The 18,785-nt window shown below is 45.6% G+C and overlaps 1 protein-coding gene across 2 annotated transcripts in view; it reads left to right on the top strand.

Moving 5' to 3' along the window:
- The window catches only part of LOC140188076 (disintegrin and metalloproteinase domain-containing protein 10), a 157,418-nt gene that overhangs the window by 61,200 nt on the left and 77,433 nt on the right, over window positions 1-18,785 (top strand). For both annotated transcript variants that reach the window (XM_072244021.1, XM_072244020.1), the window contains exons 5-7: window positions 371-471; window positions 6,227-6,346; window positions 13,923-14,015. In XM_072244021.1, coding sequence (XP_072100122.1) covers window positions 371-471; window positions 6,227-6,346; window positions 13,923-14,015 — 314 coding nt within the window. The remainder of the gene's footprint in view (window positions 1-370; window positions 472-6,226; window positions 6,347-13,922; window positions 14,016-18,785) is intronic.

Here is an 18,785-nt window from a genome sequence, read left to right as displayed (position 1 = left end):
ATTCAGCCCATGCTCATTAATATTGATCCTACATTCTTTGGGAGGAATGCGGTTACAGGGAGAATGTGCAAACACTTATGTATAATCTGTGTGAAGCACTAGAGTGAGTGAGACCTATAGTTGTGTGTGGAACACAGAGAGGGAGAGCTGGACTATAACAGACCTGCAGAGGAGGGCAGCTGAAAATCAGTGACTGATTTCGTCCATGTCCAGTCTAAACCTAAAAGGCAGCTGTGGAAAAACCCAAAGGTGTGTGTCAGCAATGTGTGTCTTTCAGTTTCTGTACAGGTTCAGTTGTGTACCCAGAGAGTCACAGAGTATGTCCCATTGCTACAGCTGTATTATTTAATCTGATCTCTTCTCATTTCAGACCCCTCCCACCTGCAAACCCGCGAGCCAGGCTGTCTGAGTCAGCCCGTGCTTGGGCTGTCACCACTTGGCCTACCAGGTTTCCAGAAACCAGTGACTCAGGTAAGTAATTCTGAGAGTTGGCTCCCCTGGAATGTGCTGTTTGGGTTGCTGGAGAACTGGCCAGTGGCCTGTGCAGGAGGCACGTTAATGCTGGGAGTGGAGTGTATGCTTATTCAGTCAAACTGCCTTTCAGCAAAAGTACCTCACTGGGGGATGGTGCTAGTTACCAGATTCGTTAATGAAATAACTGTGAAAAAATGCTGACCGTGAACTACTGGATTGCAAGAAAGCCATCTCATTCACTTAGCTCCTGCCCCTATGCATTCCATAAGACCATAAGTGTAACAGCAGAATTAAGCCATTCGTCCCATTGATCATGGCTGATTTATTTTCTCTCTTAACTTAGTTTTCCTGTCTTCTCCCCATAATCTTTGACAGCCTTACTAATCAAGAACCTATCAACTTCCACTTTAAATATACCCAGTGACTTGGCCTCCACACCATCTGTGGCAATGAATTCCATAAATTCATCACCCTCTGGCTAAAAAAAAACATCCCCCTCATTTCTGTTCTAAAGGGAAGACCTTCTATTCTGAGCTGTGTCTTTTGGTTATAGACTTTCCCACTATTGGAAATATTCGTACTGACTATGCCTTTCAATATTTTGTACATTCAGCTTTCACTTGTCCTCTGCTATGGCAAGGTAGAAACTATAACCTTTTCACCAGCAAGAGAAAATCGCAGATGCTGGCAATCTGAGCAACACAAAATGCTGGAGGAACTCAGCAGGCTAGGCAGCATCTATGGAAAAAATTACAGTCAATGTTTCGGGCCGAAACCCTTCGGCAAGACTGGAGTAAAAAAGCTGAGGAGTAGATTTGAGGGGAGAGAGAAACACTAGTCGATAGGTGAAACCTGGACAGGGAGGGATGAAGCAAAGAGCTAGGAAGTTGATTGGTGAAAAAGATGGAAGGTCATGGAAGAAAGAAGAAGTGGGAGGTGGGGAGGAGCACCAGGGGGAGGCGATGGGCAGGCAAAGAGAAAAGATAAGAGAGAGACAAAGAGATGGGAAATGGTGAAGGGGGATGGGGTGGAGCATTACTGGAAGTCTGAGAAATCGATGTTCATGACATCAGGTTGGAGGCTACCCAAACAGAGTATAAGGTGTTATTCCTCCAACCTAAGTGTGGTAGGGGAGTCCAGGACAAGAGGGCATTGAAGTTTGTCCATTTAGAAAGGAGATGCGGAGAAATTACTTTACGAGCGTCTGTGGAAGGCAAGTCATTGGGTGCATTTAAAGCAGAGATAGATAGATTCCTGATTAGCCAGACCATCAAAGGGTATGGGGAGAAGACAGGGGAGTGGGGATGACTGGAAGAATTGGATCAGCCCATGATCGAATCGCAGAGCAGATGATGGGCCGAATGGCCTTCGGCTCCTGTATCTTATAGTCTTATCCCAACAATGAAGGAGGCCATAGATGTACATAACGGAATGGGAAGGGGAAATGGAATTAAAATGGGTGGCCACTGGGCGATCTCGCTTGTTCTGGGGACAGAGCGTAGGTGCTCGGTGAAGCGCTCTCCAAACTACATCGGGTCTCACCGGTATACAAGAGGCCACACCAGGAGCACAGAGCACAGTACAGTATATGACCCCAACACACAGGTGAAGTATTGCGTCACCTGGAAGGACTGTTTGGGGCCCTGAATAGTAGTGAGGGAGGAGGTGTAGGGGCAGGTGAAGCACTTTTTCTGCTTGCAAGTATAAAGTGACAAGAGGGTGATAAGTGGAGACGGACGAATGGACAAGGAAATTGCATAGAGAGCGATCCTTGTGGAAAGCAGAAAGTGGGGAGAAGGGTGGGGGGATCCAGTTGGAGGTGACTTAAGTTTTGGAGAATAATGTTCAGGATGTGGAAGCTGGTGGGGTGGTAGGTGAGGACAAGTGGAATCCTATCCCTGGTAGCATAGTGGGAGGATGGAGTAAAAGCAGATGTGTGTGAAGTGGAAGAGATGTGGTTGAGGGGAGGCATTGATGGTGGGGAAGGGAATCCCCTTTCTTTGAATAAGGACATCTCCTTCATTCTACAATGTAACTATAACTATTTTATAGTTTTAACCTATAGCAGGTAAAAACTATAAACTAAGACAAAGATAAAGGCACTGGAGCAGTCAACACCAGCTCACAACTTGGATAATCCAAAGTCCTTTTGAGAGCACCAGGACACTGGCACCTAAAATGGGTCCAATAACCACCCAACCCAGACGTGTTCACTGAATCAAGCTTGATAAGGCAAATGGTAGACTCCTCCGCCGCAGTCCCTGGCTACACCCTGCCCTACTGGTAGGTAACATTCACAAATGTGGACAGCTAGGAGCCCTCAATATTAATTGCAGGCTCCACTGCGACCCTCTCCTGGCTTCCACCTCCTGAAGTCTGGACCCCACTGCCTGGCATTGCTGGTGAAAGAGCGCCTCTCTCAGTACTTCAGACTGAGATTGGTGGGAAGTGAGGGGCCAGGTGCTGGAAAATGAGACCAGTGTGCATGGGTGCTGATGGTCATCACTGTGATGTACTATTCCGAATTCCATCATGGGTGCTGATGGTCATCACTGTGATGTCCTACTCTGAATTCCATCATGGGTGCTGATGGTCAGCAATGTGATGAGCTGTTCCAAATTCTGTCATAGGTACTGATGGTCAGTAGTGTGATGTACTCCGAATTCTATCATGGGTGCTTATGGTCAGCAATGTGATGTAGTACTACAAATTCCATGACCAACATCCACAGGCTCAACCCAACCCAAATCACACACCTTCTCAATTAGTGAGCCTTCCTTCTGGTTAAGATGGTGCTGAGCTGCAGTCTCCTTTATGTTTGTAGGAATGGTTTTTGAGACAGAGAAAGGAATTAAGGGCAGGTTAGGGTTTAGTGACAGTGATGCGCAGGAGTTAGAGGACAAATTTGGGTTTAGGGCCAAGGATGTGGAGGAATTAGAGGTCTTACCATCGCTTTGCACTTGAAGGCCAGTGACGTGGATAGGCGATGAATGCCAAGTCGGTGGCTCCTGGAATCAGATATCTATGTGAGCAGGAAACACAAGGAGACCTGAGGGCTGATGAGTCAGTGAGCCCAGAGTTTGAGCCTGGAGTTCAGGATCTGGGGGTTTGATTCTAAAGGTCAATTGGAAGTCTAGAAGTTAAAGCTTGATGGTCAGAGACTGGAGTCCTGTCCTGTGGTTGGAGGACTGTAGATGGGTGTGTGGGAGGGAGGAAAGGGGATTGTTTTGTCGTCGTTGCTGTCATGTTCTATGTTGTTCTGCCAGTCATTGTGGGCTTGCTGTGATGTTGGCTTTGGAATGTGTGGTGAGACTTGCTGACTGCCCCCAGCACACGCTTACATGTTTTTGGCTTGTTAACACAAATGTCACATTTCATGGTATGTTTTGATGTACACGTGATAAATAAATCTGAATTGGAATCTGTTGCTGCCGTTGAGCCTGAAACCCTTCCCCAACAGATCTCTGGGAGCACCTTCACCAAAAGGAAATAGTGGTTCAAAAAGGGCCATACTATCTTCTCAAGGGATAAACAGCAGTATTGCCAGCGGTGTTCATTGTCTTAACTAATAAACAAAGACATTGTTGGTGAAAGACTCCTTACTGAGCTGGCACACCACCTATTGTTTCCTCACGTGGGATATGATAACACTAGACAGGATGTAGGTTTACAGTATATAGATGTTTCTAGATGTTACCAGGGATTATCAGATGTTATCAGTGCTGTAAATTGTAGTTCCAAGGACAGATTCATGCATGGTATACAAAATCTTCACCTTTGCTGAGATTTGGGACACAGATTAGATGAAACAATGGGAGATTTTAAAGGGAGTTTCGAAGTTTCAAAGTACATTTATTATCAAAGAATGTAAAAATTATACAACCTTGAGATTTGTTTGCTTACAGGTACCATAAAGCAAGAAACCCAACAGAACCCAATTTAAAAAAATACAGTAAAGGAAAGACCAACACCCAATTCACAGAGAAAGGGGGAAAAGAAACAAATCATGCGAACATCAGAGGCGAGCAACACCATTCTGAACCAAAATGAGTCCTTAGATCCAAACCCCAGAGCAGCCCAGAATACGCCCAAAGCTCAGTATCAGTTCATCACATTACTGAGCACAGGGCACAGGAGCCAGGAGCAGTCTTCATAGCCTCAGTGCCATGGAACAAGGAGTCCCCATCGTGGCAGCGTGAGCGAAATTGGCTTTCCCCTCTGATCCCAACACCCTGTCTTTCCTGTATATTTGGACCTGCGTAAAAATTGTCCAAATAGCGTATTGTACCCTGCAGTAGGACCTGGGGATTGCTGCAGCAGAAGTCTCTGGGACTAGGACACGCCACCCAGTGACTCACTCTGGGCCCAGATTACGCCGCCCAGCCTGAAGCCACTCCTGATATTTCCAAATCAGCTCGGTGCCCGGAATGATCCATCCTCGCACCTAGGCTAGTTGTACGGATGTCGGAACTCCTGTACCTTGACTTCTGCTCTCCGAATGGCTCACTCCATCTGTGACGATTCTGCAGCTTTTCATTCCTCAAATTCGCTTCACCTTCATTCACCTCTTCATTGTTGTGGTGATCCGTGAAAAGGTGTTATCCGTAATGTTTAGTCGAATTTCTTGCCCTTTGAACTACCGGTGAGCTGTCGCACGCATTCGATAGCGCCATCTTAAAACGCAGTTGATGAAAAGCTTTCCGTTTGCCAGGGGTTGGGGTAGGGTGTTTGGAGGCAGGAAACCTCATTGCACTCAGACAGGGCCTGAATGAGCTGTTATCCCTGTAAACCAAGGAGTTGATGCCACCTTGCACATATCCTTAGAGAGGCCATCACCCTCCTTCCCCATCCATCCTTTGTGTCCAATGTTCAATATTTATGTCCGATGGTCCCCTGTTCTCTCTTATTAGTTTCCTTCAACCCTTTACCTCTTCCACTTATCCCTCCACTGCTTCTCACATTATCCCACTTCCCCCACCCACCCACCTTCCTCCTCACCTGTTCTCACCTACCACCTGTCAGCTTGTACTCCTTCCCCTCCTCCCTCACCTTCTTATTTTGGCTTCTTGTCCCTTCCTTTCCAGTCCTGATGAAGGATCTCAGCCCGAAGCATCAACTGTTTATTCCCCTGCAGGCCTGCTGAGATCCTGCAGCATTTTGTGTGCTGTTCCAGATTTCCACATTCAAAAGAAACGTACATGGAAACATAGAAATCTACAGCACATTGCAGGTTCTTCGGCCCACACTGTTGTGCCGACCATGTAGCCTACTCTAGAAACTGCCTAGAACTTCCCTAGCGCATAGCCCTCTATTTTTCTAAGCTCCATCTACCTATCTAAGAGGCTCTTAAAAGACCCTGTTGTATCTGCCTCCACCACCGTCACAGGCAGCCCATTCCACATACTCACCACTCCCTGTGTGAAAAACTTACGCCTGACATCCCCTCAGTACCCATTTCCAAGCACTTTAAAACTATGTCCCCTCAAGTTAGCCATTTCAGCCCCGGGAAAAAGCCTCTGACCATCCACACGATCAATGCTCCTCATCATCTTATACACCTCTATCAGGTCACGTTTCATCTTCCATCGCTCCAAGGAGAAAAGGCCGAGTTCACTCAACCTACTCTCGTAAGGCATTCTCATTGGCAGAATCGTGTGTCCTTTTTTCCTGCCCTGTTTTTGAGATTGTGTCCACAGATTTATTCAAACAAAGTGCTCTACCCTCTCCTGATTGATCCTTTGTTTCACTGCAGTTCCTGCGTTCCAGAGCGAAGGAAAGTGTGGACTATTCCCGCACGACCTGCCTGCTGCATCTGTATGCTGACTATCTTTACTTCCAGCACCTGGGCAGCAATGAAAGCATCACAGCTCAGGTACAGCTCAAATCCACACCACACCTGTCCTACACCAAGCACAGGCGCCTCAACACACTGTTGCAGCCTGTTACTTTGGTGGTACGCCTGATATTTGCTTTCCTACAACAAGATTGTTAATTAGTCCTCTTTCAATTCACAGTGCTGGATATAGGGTAGCAAACGATCTAGAAATCCTTCTTGTATCCATTCCACAAATTCATGGCGAGTGTTGTTAGGACTAGTTTGATTTGCCTGGTTGGGTAAATGAGGACTCCCATGGTTACCCTTGTTAGATGCGCTTCAAATTTCCCTATTTATCAAGGGCTATAGAAAACTCCCACCTGTCCTCTACTCTCTACTGCTGTTTAACTCCATCAAATGCTACACCATGACCTGTTGATCCTTCCTAACGTCTGTACTAACTGGGTTATCCCACCTCCTTTCCCTCTCTTTCTGTCCTTCTGGAATGTCTAATACCCTGGAATTTTAACTCTTCTGACTTGCTTACCCTGTAACCATTCATCTGAACTGTGAACTGGCGATTATTTGTTTTCTTGATTCGTGCAGCTCATTGTGAATCAGACACCTTTAAATTTAGCCTCATAATGTTTTCTGGACTCTGTGCCCATTTTACTTTGTTTCTGTGGAATGTTTTTTTCAACCATGTTTCCTTACGTCACTGCTCTCCTCTTTCAGCTTTGTTTTCCCTCCCTGTTGCTTTCCTCTCCCATTCAACTCACACAGGCCCACTGTGCCAGAATTAATTCCAAAGTCCCAGGGTTCTAAAGCCTTCCCTCCCGCCTAAACTCTTCAGCTCCAATCACTTCTCTACTTCCACTGCACTGGTTGGTACCTGAGATTACAGCCTTGAACCTCCCTCCTTGCTCTCAAAACTCTATGTACAGGATCCTGTCTTTCTTTTCTCTCTCAGGCTGTCCCCAGTAATGCCCTCAGTTCTCTAGCTACTGGTTCCATATGGATGCTGAGAAAAAGTGCCCAACCCTGGCACCAATCTCACCGACTGCACATCCCGCTCATTGTTGTAGGACTACCTACAACAGGCACCTCATCTCACTGGAGAGATTGCACTGACATCGACTCCCCAAAATCCTTCAGGTCACTGGGAGGATGAGCAATTCGGAACCAGAATCAGGTTTATTATCACTGACATTTATGAAATTTATTGTTTTATAGCAACAATATAATGCAAACAGATAAATATCTATAAACTCCAAAACTGAATAAATAGGGCTAAAAGTGAGTGTTCATGGGTTCATGAACTGTTCAGGAATCAGATGGCAGAGAGGAGGAGGCTGTTTCTGAATTACAGAGTGTGGGTCCTCAGGTGACTGTACCTCCTTCCCCATGGTAGTAATGCAAAGTGGGCATATCATGGACGGGAGAGGTTTGCTGATGGATACCACCTTCTTGAAGAACTACCTTCTGAAGATGTCTTTGATGGTGGGGAGAGTTGTGCCCATGATAGAGTTGTGTGATGAGAGACCTCGGCAAGGATGGTTATGACCCAAGGACCGGAGTATCCGAGACTAGAAGCGAGGCACGACACAAGACTGAAACAAAGACAACATTCTAGACTAAATGCTAGATGGGAATCCAAAACTGAGCTGATGATTGAGCACCAAACCTCATGTCCCCAAAACATGGCTGCCAATTAGTGGGGCAGCCTGAACCTTTAAAGATCCATATTGCGGAGAGTTAGTATCTGAGCCCCGGAAGCTGGCACATTTGGGTACATGTCATAAGGGTTGGCTGAGACTACAACCCTCTCAGCCTCCTGAGATGCTGACTCCAGGAGATTCCATATCAGGCGGTGAAGGAACCATTTAGAAAGCTCTCACTGTGCATCTGCAGAAATTCGCAAGTGACCTTGATGATGTACTAAATATTCTCAAACTCCTAATGAAGTAGAGCCACTGGTATGACTTTGTGATTGAGTCAATATGTTGGGCCCAGGACAGATCCTCTGAGATGTTGATGTCTAGAAACTTGAAGCTGCTCACCCTTTCTACTGCTGATCCCTCAAGGACAACTGTTGTGTGTTCTCCTGACTTCTCCTCCCTGAAGTCAACAGTCGGTTCCTTGTCAGCATCTGGAGAACACCAAAGCCCTATTTATACCCATGTCTTTGAATCCAATGTGACCACACCTTGTTCTTCACCTCTCCCTTCAGGATATTCTTGATCAATCCCATCCCTCCTCTTCTGCACCCCCCCCCCCAAACATCCTAAAGGGAAATTATGATTATGATTGCTCTGGCTCCAAGTCCCATCCCCTTCCTCAGTCCATCTGGCTGACCCTATTTCCTCAGTTTGCATACTTCAGCTGCAATGTGACCACCTGCTGACCTGGTGTCAAGCAAGTCCTCAGTATTGAGATGTGCCATACCGACTCCGGCCTTAGAAACTGGAGCTCAGGCTACAGCTGTCACAATGGGGTGCTGGGAACGGACCCAAATGCAAGACACAGACACTGAAGTACTAGGAACAGGACTTGACTAGAGTAGGGACGTGACAGGATACAGACAAGGAGCAGGGACAAGAATGCAGACTTAACTAGGACATGGACAAGAAACAGGGAACCCAGACAAGGAACTATGAACTAGGAGCCTGGGCTTCGGAAAGCAGGACCAGGATTAGAAACCATTAACTAGGAGCCTGGGCTTGGGAAAGCAGGACCAGGACTAGGAATCATGAACTAGGAGCCTGGGCTTGGGACTCTGAGCCAGAGACTGGACAAGGACCCAGAACCTGTGTCTTGCCTTGGGTTCGGACCCCAGAACTGGGCAAGGACAGGAGGTTCCTGGGGTCTAGGGTCTAGGGTCTAGAGCTCAGAGATAGACTGGGAACTGTACATCAATATAGAGCCAGGACTTATCCTTCAAAAAGCCAGGACTCATCTTTAACATGACACTAACAGGAGACTGGACAGTACAAGACATAGAGCCAGGACTTATCCTTAGACAAGCCAGGACTCAACTTTATCTCCACACCAAGGTGGGACAGGTCCATCCATCAGGTAACGGCAGAATGGCTGGACTTACCCAACAGAGACAAAGACAAGACAAGACAGATCCCCCCACAGGGCAATGGCAGAACAGCCTGACTACCCCACAGAGGCAAGGACAAGAAGAGATAAACACTGAAGAACAACAGGCAGTTCCATCTCTGCATCAGGGTTGCTCCGAGTCACAGTTATGGTCAGCAACCTCGGCTGGCTATGGAAACAGCCAGATCCCTACCTAGCTCGGAGTGGTTGACATCCACTCAGCTGGCCCAAATCCATACCGCAAAGACAGCTCCGATGACTGACAGCAAAGCTCCATGAAGCAATGTTTCTCCAACATGGCCTAAAGGTGGCAAGTGGCCACTCTAGCCTTCCACTGGCAGGTTGCTCCCAGGGGATCTTAACAAGACAAACCAGCAGCCCACACTCGACCCCAAGGCTACTTATATTCCAAGCCCCAAGATAAGAATCAGGTACCTATGGTTAACCCAAATGAAACAAGGGACAGCTGGAAGACCTGGAGATCTGAGTCCACGGACCGGACTGTGAACCGCAATGCGGACTTCACGGACCGGACCAGGACAACAGCAGTGGGAAGTACTTCCTTCATCTGATTATCAGCCTCCCACCTTGTCTAGCTGAGGCAGGGTGTCCATGAATTGGAGTGGTAGTGCAGGAAAGGTTCGCTGGTTGGTTCCTGAGATGCATGAAACCATGATCTCCATTGATTGAAGTTTAGAAGACCAGGAAGTCATTTTATTGGAAGACAAGTTCCCAAGGGTGATGGAAGGGTGGTTTCCCCTGGGTTGCTGGGAGTGAGGGTTGTATCCAGAATCAGGGGTAGATCCAGAACCAGGTATAACCTTTTTAATAGAGGAAGAGGATTATTTTTTCCTCAGGAGAATAGTGACACTTTGGAATTCTCTCTCCTACCCCCATCACCCCTTCCTCCGTTGACTGTGGAGTCATTGAACGTCCTCCAGATATTGAATGTACTCTGGATGTTGGGACTGAAGTAAAGGGAGATGGAGTGAATGTCAGGACAGAACAATTCAAGGAGCCAGTTGGCTACTCCGTGTTCTCATCTACACATGATGTACTACACAGAGCAGATGGACTTTTTATCATGGGCTTTCTGCCCCAGCTATATCCCCACCCTCCCCACTCCTTCTGTCCCCATCCTTCCCCTTCCCCAGTTATGACTCCACACAGTCCACCATCTTCATCGCTATCCCACCCCTCCCCACGCCACATGTCTCCATCCTTTTCCATCCCCTGTGACCCCACCCTCCCCACCATGCTATCCTTCCCCACCCTTAGCCATGATTCCCCCCCCACCAGCCAATTGCAATTGACTATAAATGCCCTAATACTCAGCCCTGATGTCCCGAGACAGCTGATTTACCTCCACCCCAAACTCAGCGCCACCCCTGGTGCCAAACATCCCAGTGGTAGACTGTGAGCTCCCTCTTTCCCTTTGCTGCCTCCAGCACTCTGGTGCTGGTAGAGGAAAGGTCTCTGTTCCAGGGTAACCAGGTTATGGCCTGTCTTCTGTGCTACATTTCAGTCCGGAGTGGAAGTCTGTGTGACTGGAGGTTAGCTGGGCACCAGCGTTGGAAAGTCTTTTGGTCCCAGTCACTCCTCATTATCTCAGATTTCCAACTGCTCCATTAATTTGCAAACACGAGGAAATCTGCAGATGCTGGAAATTCCAGCAACACACACAAAATACTGGTGAACGCAGCAGGCCAGGCAGCATCTCTAGGAAGAGGTGCAGTCGACGTTTCAGGCCGAGACCCTTCGTCAGGACTAACTGAAAGAAGAGCTAGTAAGAGATTTGAAAGTGGGAGGGGGAGGGGGAGATCCGAAATGATAGGAGAAGACAGGAGGGGGAGGGATGGAGCTAAGAGCTGGAAATTTGATTGGCAAAAGGGATACGAGGCTGGAGAAAGGAGAGGATCATGGGACGGGAGGTCTAGGGAGAAAGAAAGTGGGGGGGGAAGTGCCAGAGGAAGATAGAGAGCAGGCAAGGAGTTATTGTGAGAGGGACAGAGAGAAAAAAAAGGGGGAAATAAATAAATAAATAAACAAATAAATAGATAAATAAATAAATAAGAGGTAAGAACAGGAGGAGGGGCAATAACGGAAGTTAGAGAAGTCAATGTTTATGCCATCAGGTTGGAGGCTACCCAGACGGAATATAAGGTGTTGTTCCTCTGACCTGAGTGTGGCTTCATCTTTACAGTAGAGGAGGCTGTGGATAGACATATCAGAATGGGAGTGGGACGTGGAGTTAAAATGTGTGGCCACTGGGAGATCCTGCTTCCTCTGGCGGACAGAGCATAGGTGTTTAGTGAAACTGTCTCCCAGTCTGCATCGGGTCTCACCAATATATAGAAGGCCGCATCGGGAGCACCGGATGCAGTATATCACCCCAGCTGACTCACAGGTGAAGTGTCGCCTCACCTGAAAGGATTGTCTGGGGCCCTGAATGGTGGTGAGGGAGGAAGTGTAAGGGCAGGTGTAGCACTTGTTCCGCTTACAAGGATAAGTGCCAGGAGGGAGATCGGTGGGAAGGGATGTGGGGGACGAATGGACAAGGGAGTCCCTGCGGAAAGCAGAAAGTGGGGGAGGAGTGAAAGATGTGCTTGGTGGTGGGATCCCGTTGGAGGTGGCGGAAGTTACGGAGAATTATATGTTGGATCCAGAGGCTGGTGGGGTGGTAGGTGAGGACAAGAAGAACCCTATCCCTAGTGGGGTGGCGGGAGGATGGAGTGAGAGCAGATGTGTGTGAAATGGGAGAGATGCATTTGAGAGCAGAGTTGATGGTGGAGGAAGGGAAGCCCCTTTCTTTAAAAAAGGAAGATATCTCCTTTGTCCTGGAATGAAAAGCCTCATCCTGAGAGCAGATGCGGCGGAGACGGAGGAATTGCGAAAAGGGGATGGCATTTTTGCAAGAGACAAGGTGGGAAGAGGAATAGTCCAGGTAGCTGTGAGAGTCCGTAGGCTCCATTAATTATAGGTTCGATAACTCCCCCACAGGCATAAGATCCAGGTCTACAGCAAAAGATACTATACAATGAGAATTATTTTTGTTGCATTATTTTAGAGTAAATATTAGTTTAGAAAGATGATTGTTCCAGTGTGAAGATTGGATTGGTGCAACAGACAATCTGCTGTAGGAACTTGAGGGGTGGTGGTGGGAGGGTCAAGTAACATCTGTGGGAAGAAAGAAATTGTCAATACTTTGTGTTGAAACTGTGTGCCAGTACCTGAAACATCAAAACTTTCTGTTTTGATGTTTCAGGTACTGGCACTTGAAATGCTGCTCGGCCCATTGTGTTCCTCCAGCAGATTGTGTGTGGCTCCAGGTTCCATCAACTGCAGTCTCCTGTGTCCCTAGTTTAGATAGGAGATGGTTTTAGAGTGGTTTTGTTCAGTGGAAGTGAATGCTACCTTACAGCTCAATTGAAGTAAGTTGGGTGAGGGAACTGAGTGCGTCAGTTCCTGACAAAATGCATAACACAGGCTGACGCACTTCTCAGCACAAGCTGAGAAGGAACAAACTGCATTCTGACATGAGAGAAGGAATAGCAGAGAGCCAGGGACTGAACAGCTGTCCCCCAACATCAGGTGATAGTTGCCTATCACGGCACTGTTTATTTTTGACAAATCAACTGATGATACCAGTATTGGACGTGGGTTACGTGCAGTCTCATTAAATCCAAATGTTAGAAGGTCTGCTGATCTCCAGTAGACATTCCTTCAGTGTTCAGCCAAATTGTTCATTCCTGGCCCAAAGGCATTTATCCATCTCAGCATCTTCCTGCCCAGGAAATCCAAACTGTAGATCTGGCACTACCTGTGATGTTCAAGGCTCCAGATAAGGTAGACGATGCACAATGTAGCTCCAGAGATAGGCCTAGTTGCATTTGGCTCAATAAAACAGCTCACCATTGTCTGTGGCTTAGGGTGGGATCTATCCCATCTAAAGAACTTCTCTATTTGAAGTCTTGTAGCTGTTTTTGTCAACAAAAGTGATGGTGTTTAAGCTGCAGGAATCAGGACAGTACGAGAGCAGCAGACATTGAGGGGGAGATTGGGATAGTGTCTAGAGATGTTGGAGGTTCCTTTCCATTCCATTCATTCAATTAAATTCCATTCCATGATTACGTTCCATTTGCCCTCCCTTCCATCCTATTCAATTCCATTCCATTCCATTCTATTCCCTTTCCAATCCATTCCATTCCATTCTATTCCCTTTCCATTCCATTCCACTTCCTTGGTCAGTGACCGAATCAAAACTTGCATTATGACATTTTCACTTTAGTAAGTCATACCTGAACTAATGTGTGCAGGGATTTGGTTCATTCCTGAACATCAGGTGGAATACACTATTCAAGCAGCATGGGTTCATGCTGGTCACATGATCAACTGGCCCCAGTGGAATTAACATTGGCACTAGTTAATCACCCCAGTCAGTGGTAACCACAATATGAAATATCTCTGAAGAGAGACATTGCTGATGAAAAGTGTTCAACCCAGCCTTAACTTTTTTGCTTTCTTTCAGATTTCGAGCTATATACTGGCAGTGAATGAAATATATGAAAATGTGAATTTTGCAGAGATACGTCAAATAAATTTCAAGGTGAAGAAACTAGTGGTAAGTACTATTGTTCAGGTCACTATTGAGGCATCCGGAATGGGAAGGTTCCCAACCCTCGGGTCTTGCACGGATGAATTAATCTCCCTGTGACAAGATGTGCCTGGTGTAATTTCCCTCAAGGAGTAACCCACAGCTACTAATGTTGAGATCACAGGAAGTTAGTGATAAAGCCACTGGGAAGGTAATATTTTATAATTATGGTACGTATGTTGTTACATTTCCTTTTTCAAAACACTAGCTCTGTTTCCTTATTAGGATACAGTGTATACTGAAGAGATTTAATGCCAAAATATTAATGGCAGATCAGAATCAGAATCAGATTTAATATCACAGGCATACTGTATGTTGTAAAATTTATTGTTTTGCAATACACAATATTAAAAAAGCTATAAGTTACAATAAGAAACATGTTTTAAAAATAAATTAAATTAATAGTGGGAAAAAAGAGCAACTAAAAGAAAAAAATAGTGAGGTAGTGTTCATGGGTTCATTGTCCTTTCAGAAATCTGATGGTGGAGGGGAAGAAGCTGTTCCTGAAACGTTGAGTGTGCGCTTTCAGGCTCCTGTACCTCCTCCTTGATGGTAACAATGAGAAAATGGATGCAACCTTTGAGGTTGCCCTTTATGCTGGGGAGGCTAGTGCCCACCATGGACCTGGCTGAGTTTTTAACTTTCTGCAATTTACTCCGCTCCAGGGCAGTGGCTCCTCTGTACCAGTTTGTGACGCAACCAGTTAGAATGGTCTCCATGGTACAGCTGTAGAAATTCATGGTACATCTGTGGAAATTTAAAATCAAAACAGAAAAATGCTGGAAATATTCAGGTCAGGCGGAATCTGTGGAGAGGGAAACAGAGTTAAGGTTTCATGTCGACTTTTAAATAATCTTCAGCATTGTTTCCAGCAATTTCTGCCTGTTCTAGCTTTGCTTTAGTCTGTGCAGGCTGAGAGAGTGGATAGTGACCGTGCAACTAATCATAGTAACATCCAGAGTTTCCTTTCTCATTTCCAAAGGTTTATTTAGTGATTACAGGGTCACATTAGTGCAATATTAAAGTACTTCATGATACAGACTATTTATAGTTTCAAATTATAACATGGTCATTGCTATCTAGAACCTATTCAAGCCTCTGTGGTGCCCATTGGTCCTGGAAAACCCCCACTGTACCGATGCACACTGTGTTCCTTCTCCAGGGACACGGAGACACAGATGTAACCAAGGAAGATGAACATGCAATCAGCTCGGGCAGTACTCCTGAATGCCCACTGCCTTGGACATTCGGAGTTTAGTGTTGTAATCCAGAGAATATTAATTCAGATCTCATGGAGGCAGGCTCAGAATTTGAATTCAATTTGAAAGATCTACTGGAAAGGACGATGGAGCTGACAACTGCTCCAGTCATCAGTCATTGCTCTCTGATAGTACCACTATAACAGTCCTGATTTCCCTTTTCATCCTTTCCATATTCCAAAAATCAGCAAGGATTATGATCATTTTTCAACCATGGGAGATGAACCAAGGGTTCCCCTGAAGGACCACTTGACAATTTTACTTCCCACTAGCTTCTACTGATCTTGCTCAATATGAAACAGTCTGCCCAGAGAATGCCTGGTTCAGTACTTTCTGTAACCATCTCTTTCTAACCAAACCAATTGCTGCTGCCGGTGACTCCCACAGATTTGTTATATTTGCATGACCTGTCCTTAGCTCTGTTAATGATTGTTCCAAAAGTTGAAGGTATGTGTTCGATCCTTTATTAGCAATTAGCAAACATACAATCTTGAAGCGATGAAACTTAAGCGTACCCAAGTGTAATTTAGGTTGTAATTAAGTGGCCAGCAAAAGATATGACACCCGTCGGTCCCCAGTTACAAACTACTGTTATAAGTTGATCCAAACAGCTGATCTTGGTCTTAACATGTGTCTGTCTACAAATCCTCTTCTGTCTGGAAAACCTTGAATGATTCCACTTCCGAACGGCTTCTCTCTTCACATTCAGCTCCAACCAACTTTGTCACATTATCAGGGCACAGTTCATGAATTTGTTCTCATCATGCCATAAAGCATCAAAGTGCATTAACTAAGGAAACTGTGTCCAAAGAATATGCCATTTCAGTGTGAACAGCCTAAATAGCTAGACAGATAAATATGACCCCAAACCTGTTCACTGTATTTCTTCTGCTCTTCACCTCAAGAGGTCCATAGTTGTCCACTCCAACATGTGTAAATGGAGGTTAATCTGGAGAGATCCTGTCCAGCAGGAGATCTGCCATGTGCTGGCATCTTGGAGCTATGTGCAACTGTCGACAAACAACACACTTAGTCAGGATTCTTCTAATAGCTATACTAGTAGAGGGAATCCAGTAATTTTGCCACAACCTGGGTAACATATGGTTACGGCCACCATGTCCAAACTCTCGATGTACATGCCTCAGAATGAGATTTGAGAAATGAAGATCCTTCACCAGTATAACAAGATGTTGAGACTCTTCAATCATGGCTGCCCAACTAAGCCATCCACCTGCTATCAAGACATCATCTCCAAGTACTGGGTTACGCTTCAAAATATGGCTGCATCTTTTCACATTTTCTTCCCTCCGCAAACTCAAGAATTCATCTGGAAATCTCTTCCTTTACAAAAACCAATGATCTCCAAGTCTGAGTTCCTCCACTGAGAGACAATCTTGGCCAGTCTAACGTTTGTTTTTTTCCATCTCTCTCTCCAAAGAATACCTTTGTTGTTCTTCACCCAAGTCAGACTGCAAGTCAATGATATTCAATTGTTTCATTTTCAAGCTAAGAAATAAGAGCACGTTCTTAAGCCTAGGAATCCAAGCTACTATCTTTTTCAAATGGTCCAAGATGAGAAGTGATGGATAATATGTGTTACTGCATCCAGCTCTTCTTCAATCTGCATGACTTTCATTGTAACAATCTTCTTGACTTCTGGATCATCTAGCAGAAATCCTTCAAAACCATTGGGCTTCACAGACCATTCACTTTCAGGCTAGTGAAGGTATTTAGGTTTAACACCCAAGTCTTACTCATCAGAAAAGCCTTTATCTTCAATCCTCTAGAGCCGCCATCTGCAGGGTTGATCAAAGTATTCATATATCTCCATTGCAATATCTGTAGGACCTTAAGAATTTCTGAAAATCTGTTTCAAAGATTCGGAATCTGGAAGTTTAATTTCTAATATACTTCTGCACTGAAGTACTATCAGTCCAAGAGACTGAGTCCTGAAGTTGCCTGTGCAACTCCGTTTTCCACAATGTGCCCACATGGCCTGCCATCGTGGCAGCAATGAGCTCCATGCAAGGGACAGAAACCAACTTCACTGGAGCTACCGTGGATTTTTCCACTGTGCACCTGTGAACATGTGCCATGCAAAGATAGGTAAGTCACCAGGTAGCCATCTTCACGCACATCTGTAAATTGGTGTAACTGAATTGAATTGAATTGACTTTATTTCTTGCATCCTTCACATACATGAGGAGTAAAAATCTTTACGTTATGTCTCCGTCTGAATGTGCAATGTTCAATTTATAGTAATTTATAATAAATAGTATGTATACAACAGGACAATCAATATAGCATAGAAATACAATTCTATGTACGTATCAGCGTGAACTAATCAGTCTGATGGCCTGGTGGAAGAAGCTGTCCCGGAGCCTGTTGGTTCTGGATTTTATGCTGCGGTACCTTTCCCCAGATGGTAGCAGCTGGATCAGTTTGTGATTGGGGTGACTCAGGTCCCCAATGATCCTTTGGGGCCTTTTTACGCACCTGTCTCTGTAAATGTCCTGAATAATGAAAGGTTCACAACTATAGATTTGCTGGGCTGTCCGCACCACTCTCTGCAGAGTCCTGTGATTGAGGGAAGTACAGTTCCCGTACCAGGCAGTGATGCAACCGGTCAGGATGCTCTCAATTGTGCCCCTGTAGAAAGTTCTTAGGATTTGGGGGCTCAAGACAAACTTCCTCAACCATCTGAGGTGAAAGAGGCGTTGTGCTTTTTCCTCCACACAGCTGGTATGTAGAGACCAGGTGAGATCCTTGGTGATGTGTATACTGAGAAACTTAAAGCTGTTCACCCTCTCAAACCCAGATCCATAGATGTCAATGGGGTTAGCCTGTCTCCATTCCTCCTGCAGTTAACAACCAGCTTCTTTGTTTTTGCGACATTGAGGGAGAGGTTGTTTTCTTGACTCCACTGTGTCAGGGTGATGATTTCTTCTCTGTCGGCACCAGTAACTTCACCAAAATTCAAGGGTTTCAAATATCTAGTATTCTTGAAGTCTTCCAATTGGCAAGACTCTTCCAGCCAGCTTGTCCACTCATGAGCAACTGATGTTGGTTTAGCGTCATCCCAAGTTCTCTCTTGCATAGGTCTTGTAGGATCTTCCCGGCTAATAACACTACTGACTCAAGATTCCTAAAGGGTCACAGATAGAACTAACTGTGGAGAGGATCCCGCTTCTGGTAAACGGTCTACCCTGGATCTTAAGCTTGAAAGTATCAGACTGAAGACACCATTGCATACCTCCACCAAAGGAATACTCTCCACCGAAGGAATATTTCATCCAAATCCAAACCTTCATATTTTCGCTCTTCGTTCTTCTGGTATAACAGATAGCACACTATGTCTGCTGGTTATCCATTTCATGAGTCAAAAAACACCTTTAGCACAAATGGATACAAGGTCATGATAGGGAGACACTGCTCTTTCTTCAGAGGACTTTGACACCAGGCAGTCATCAACATAGAA

This window comes from Mobula birostris, chromosome 26 (assembly GCF_030028105.1).
Source record: "Mobula birostris isolate sMobBir1 chromosome 26, sMobBir1.hap1, whole genome shotgun sequence".
In the NCBI taxonomy this organism is placed as follows: domain Eukaryota; kingdom Metazoa; phylum Chordata; class Chondrichthyes; order Myliobatiformes; family Myliobatidae; genus Mobula; species Mobula birostris.
This window is presented reverse-complemented; position numbering and strand designations above follow the sequence as displayed.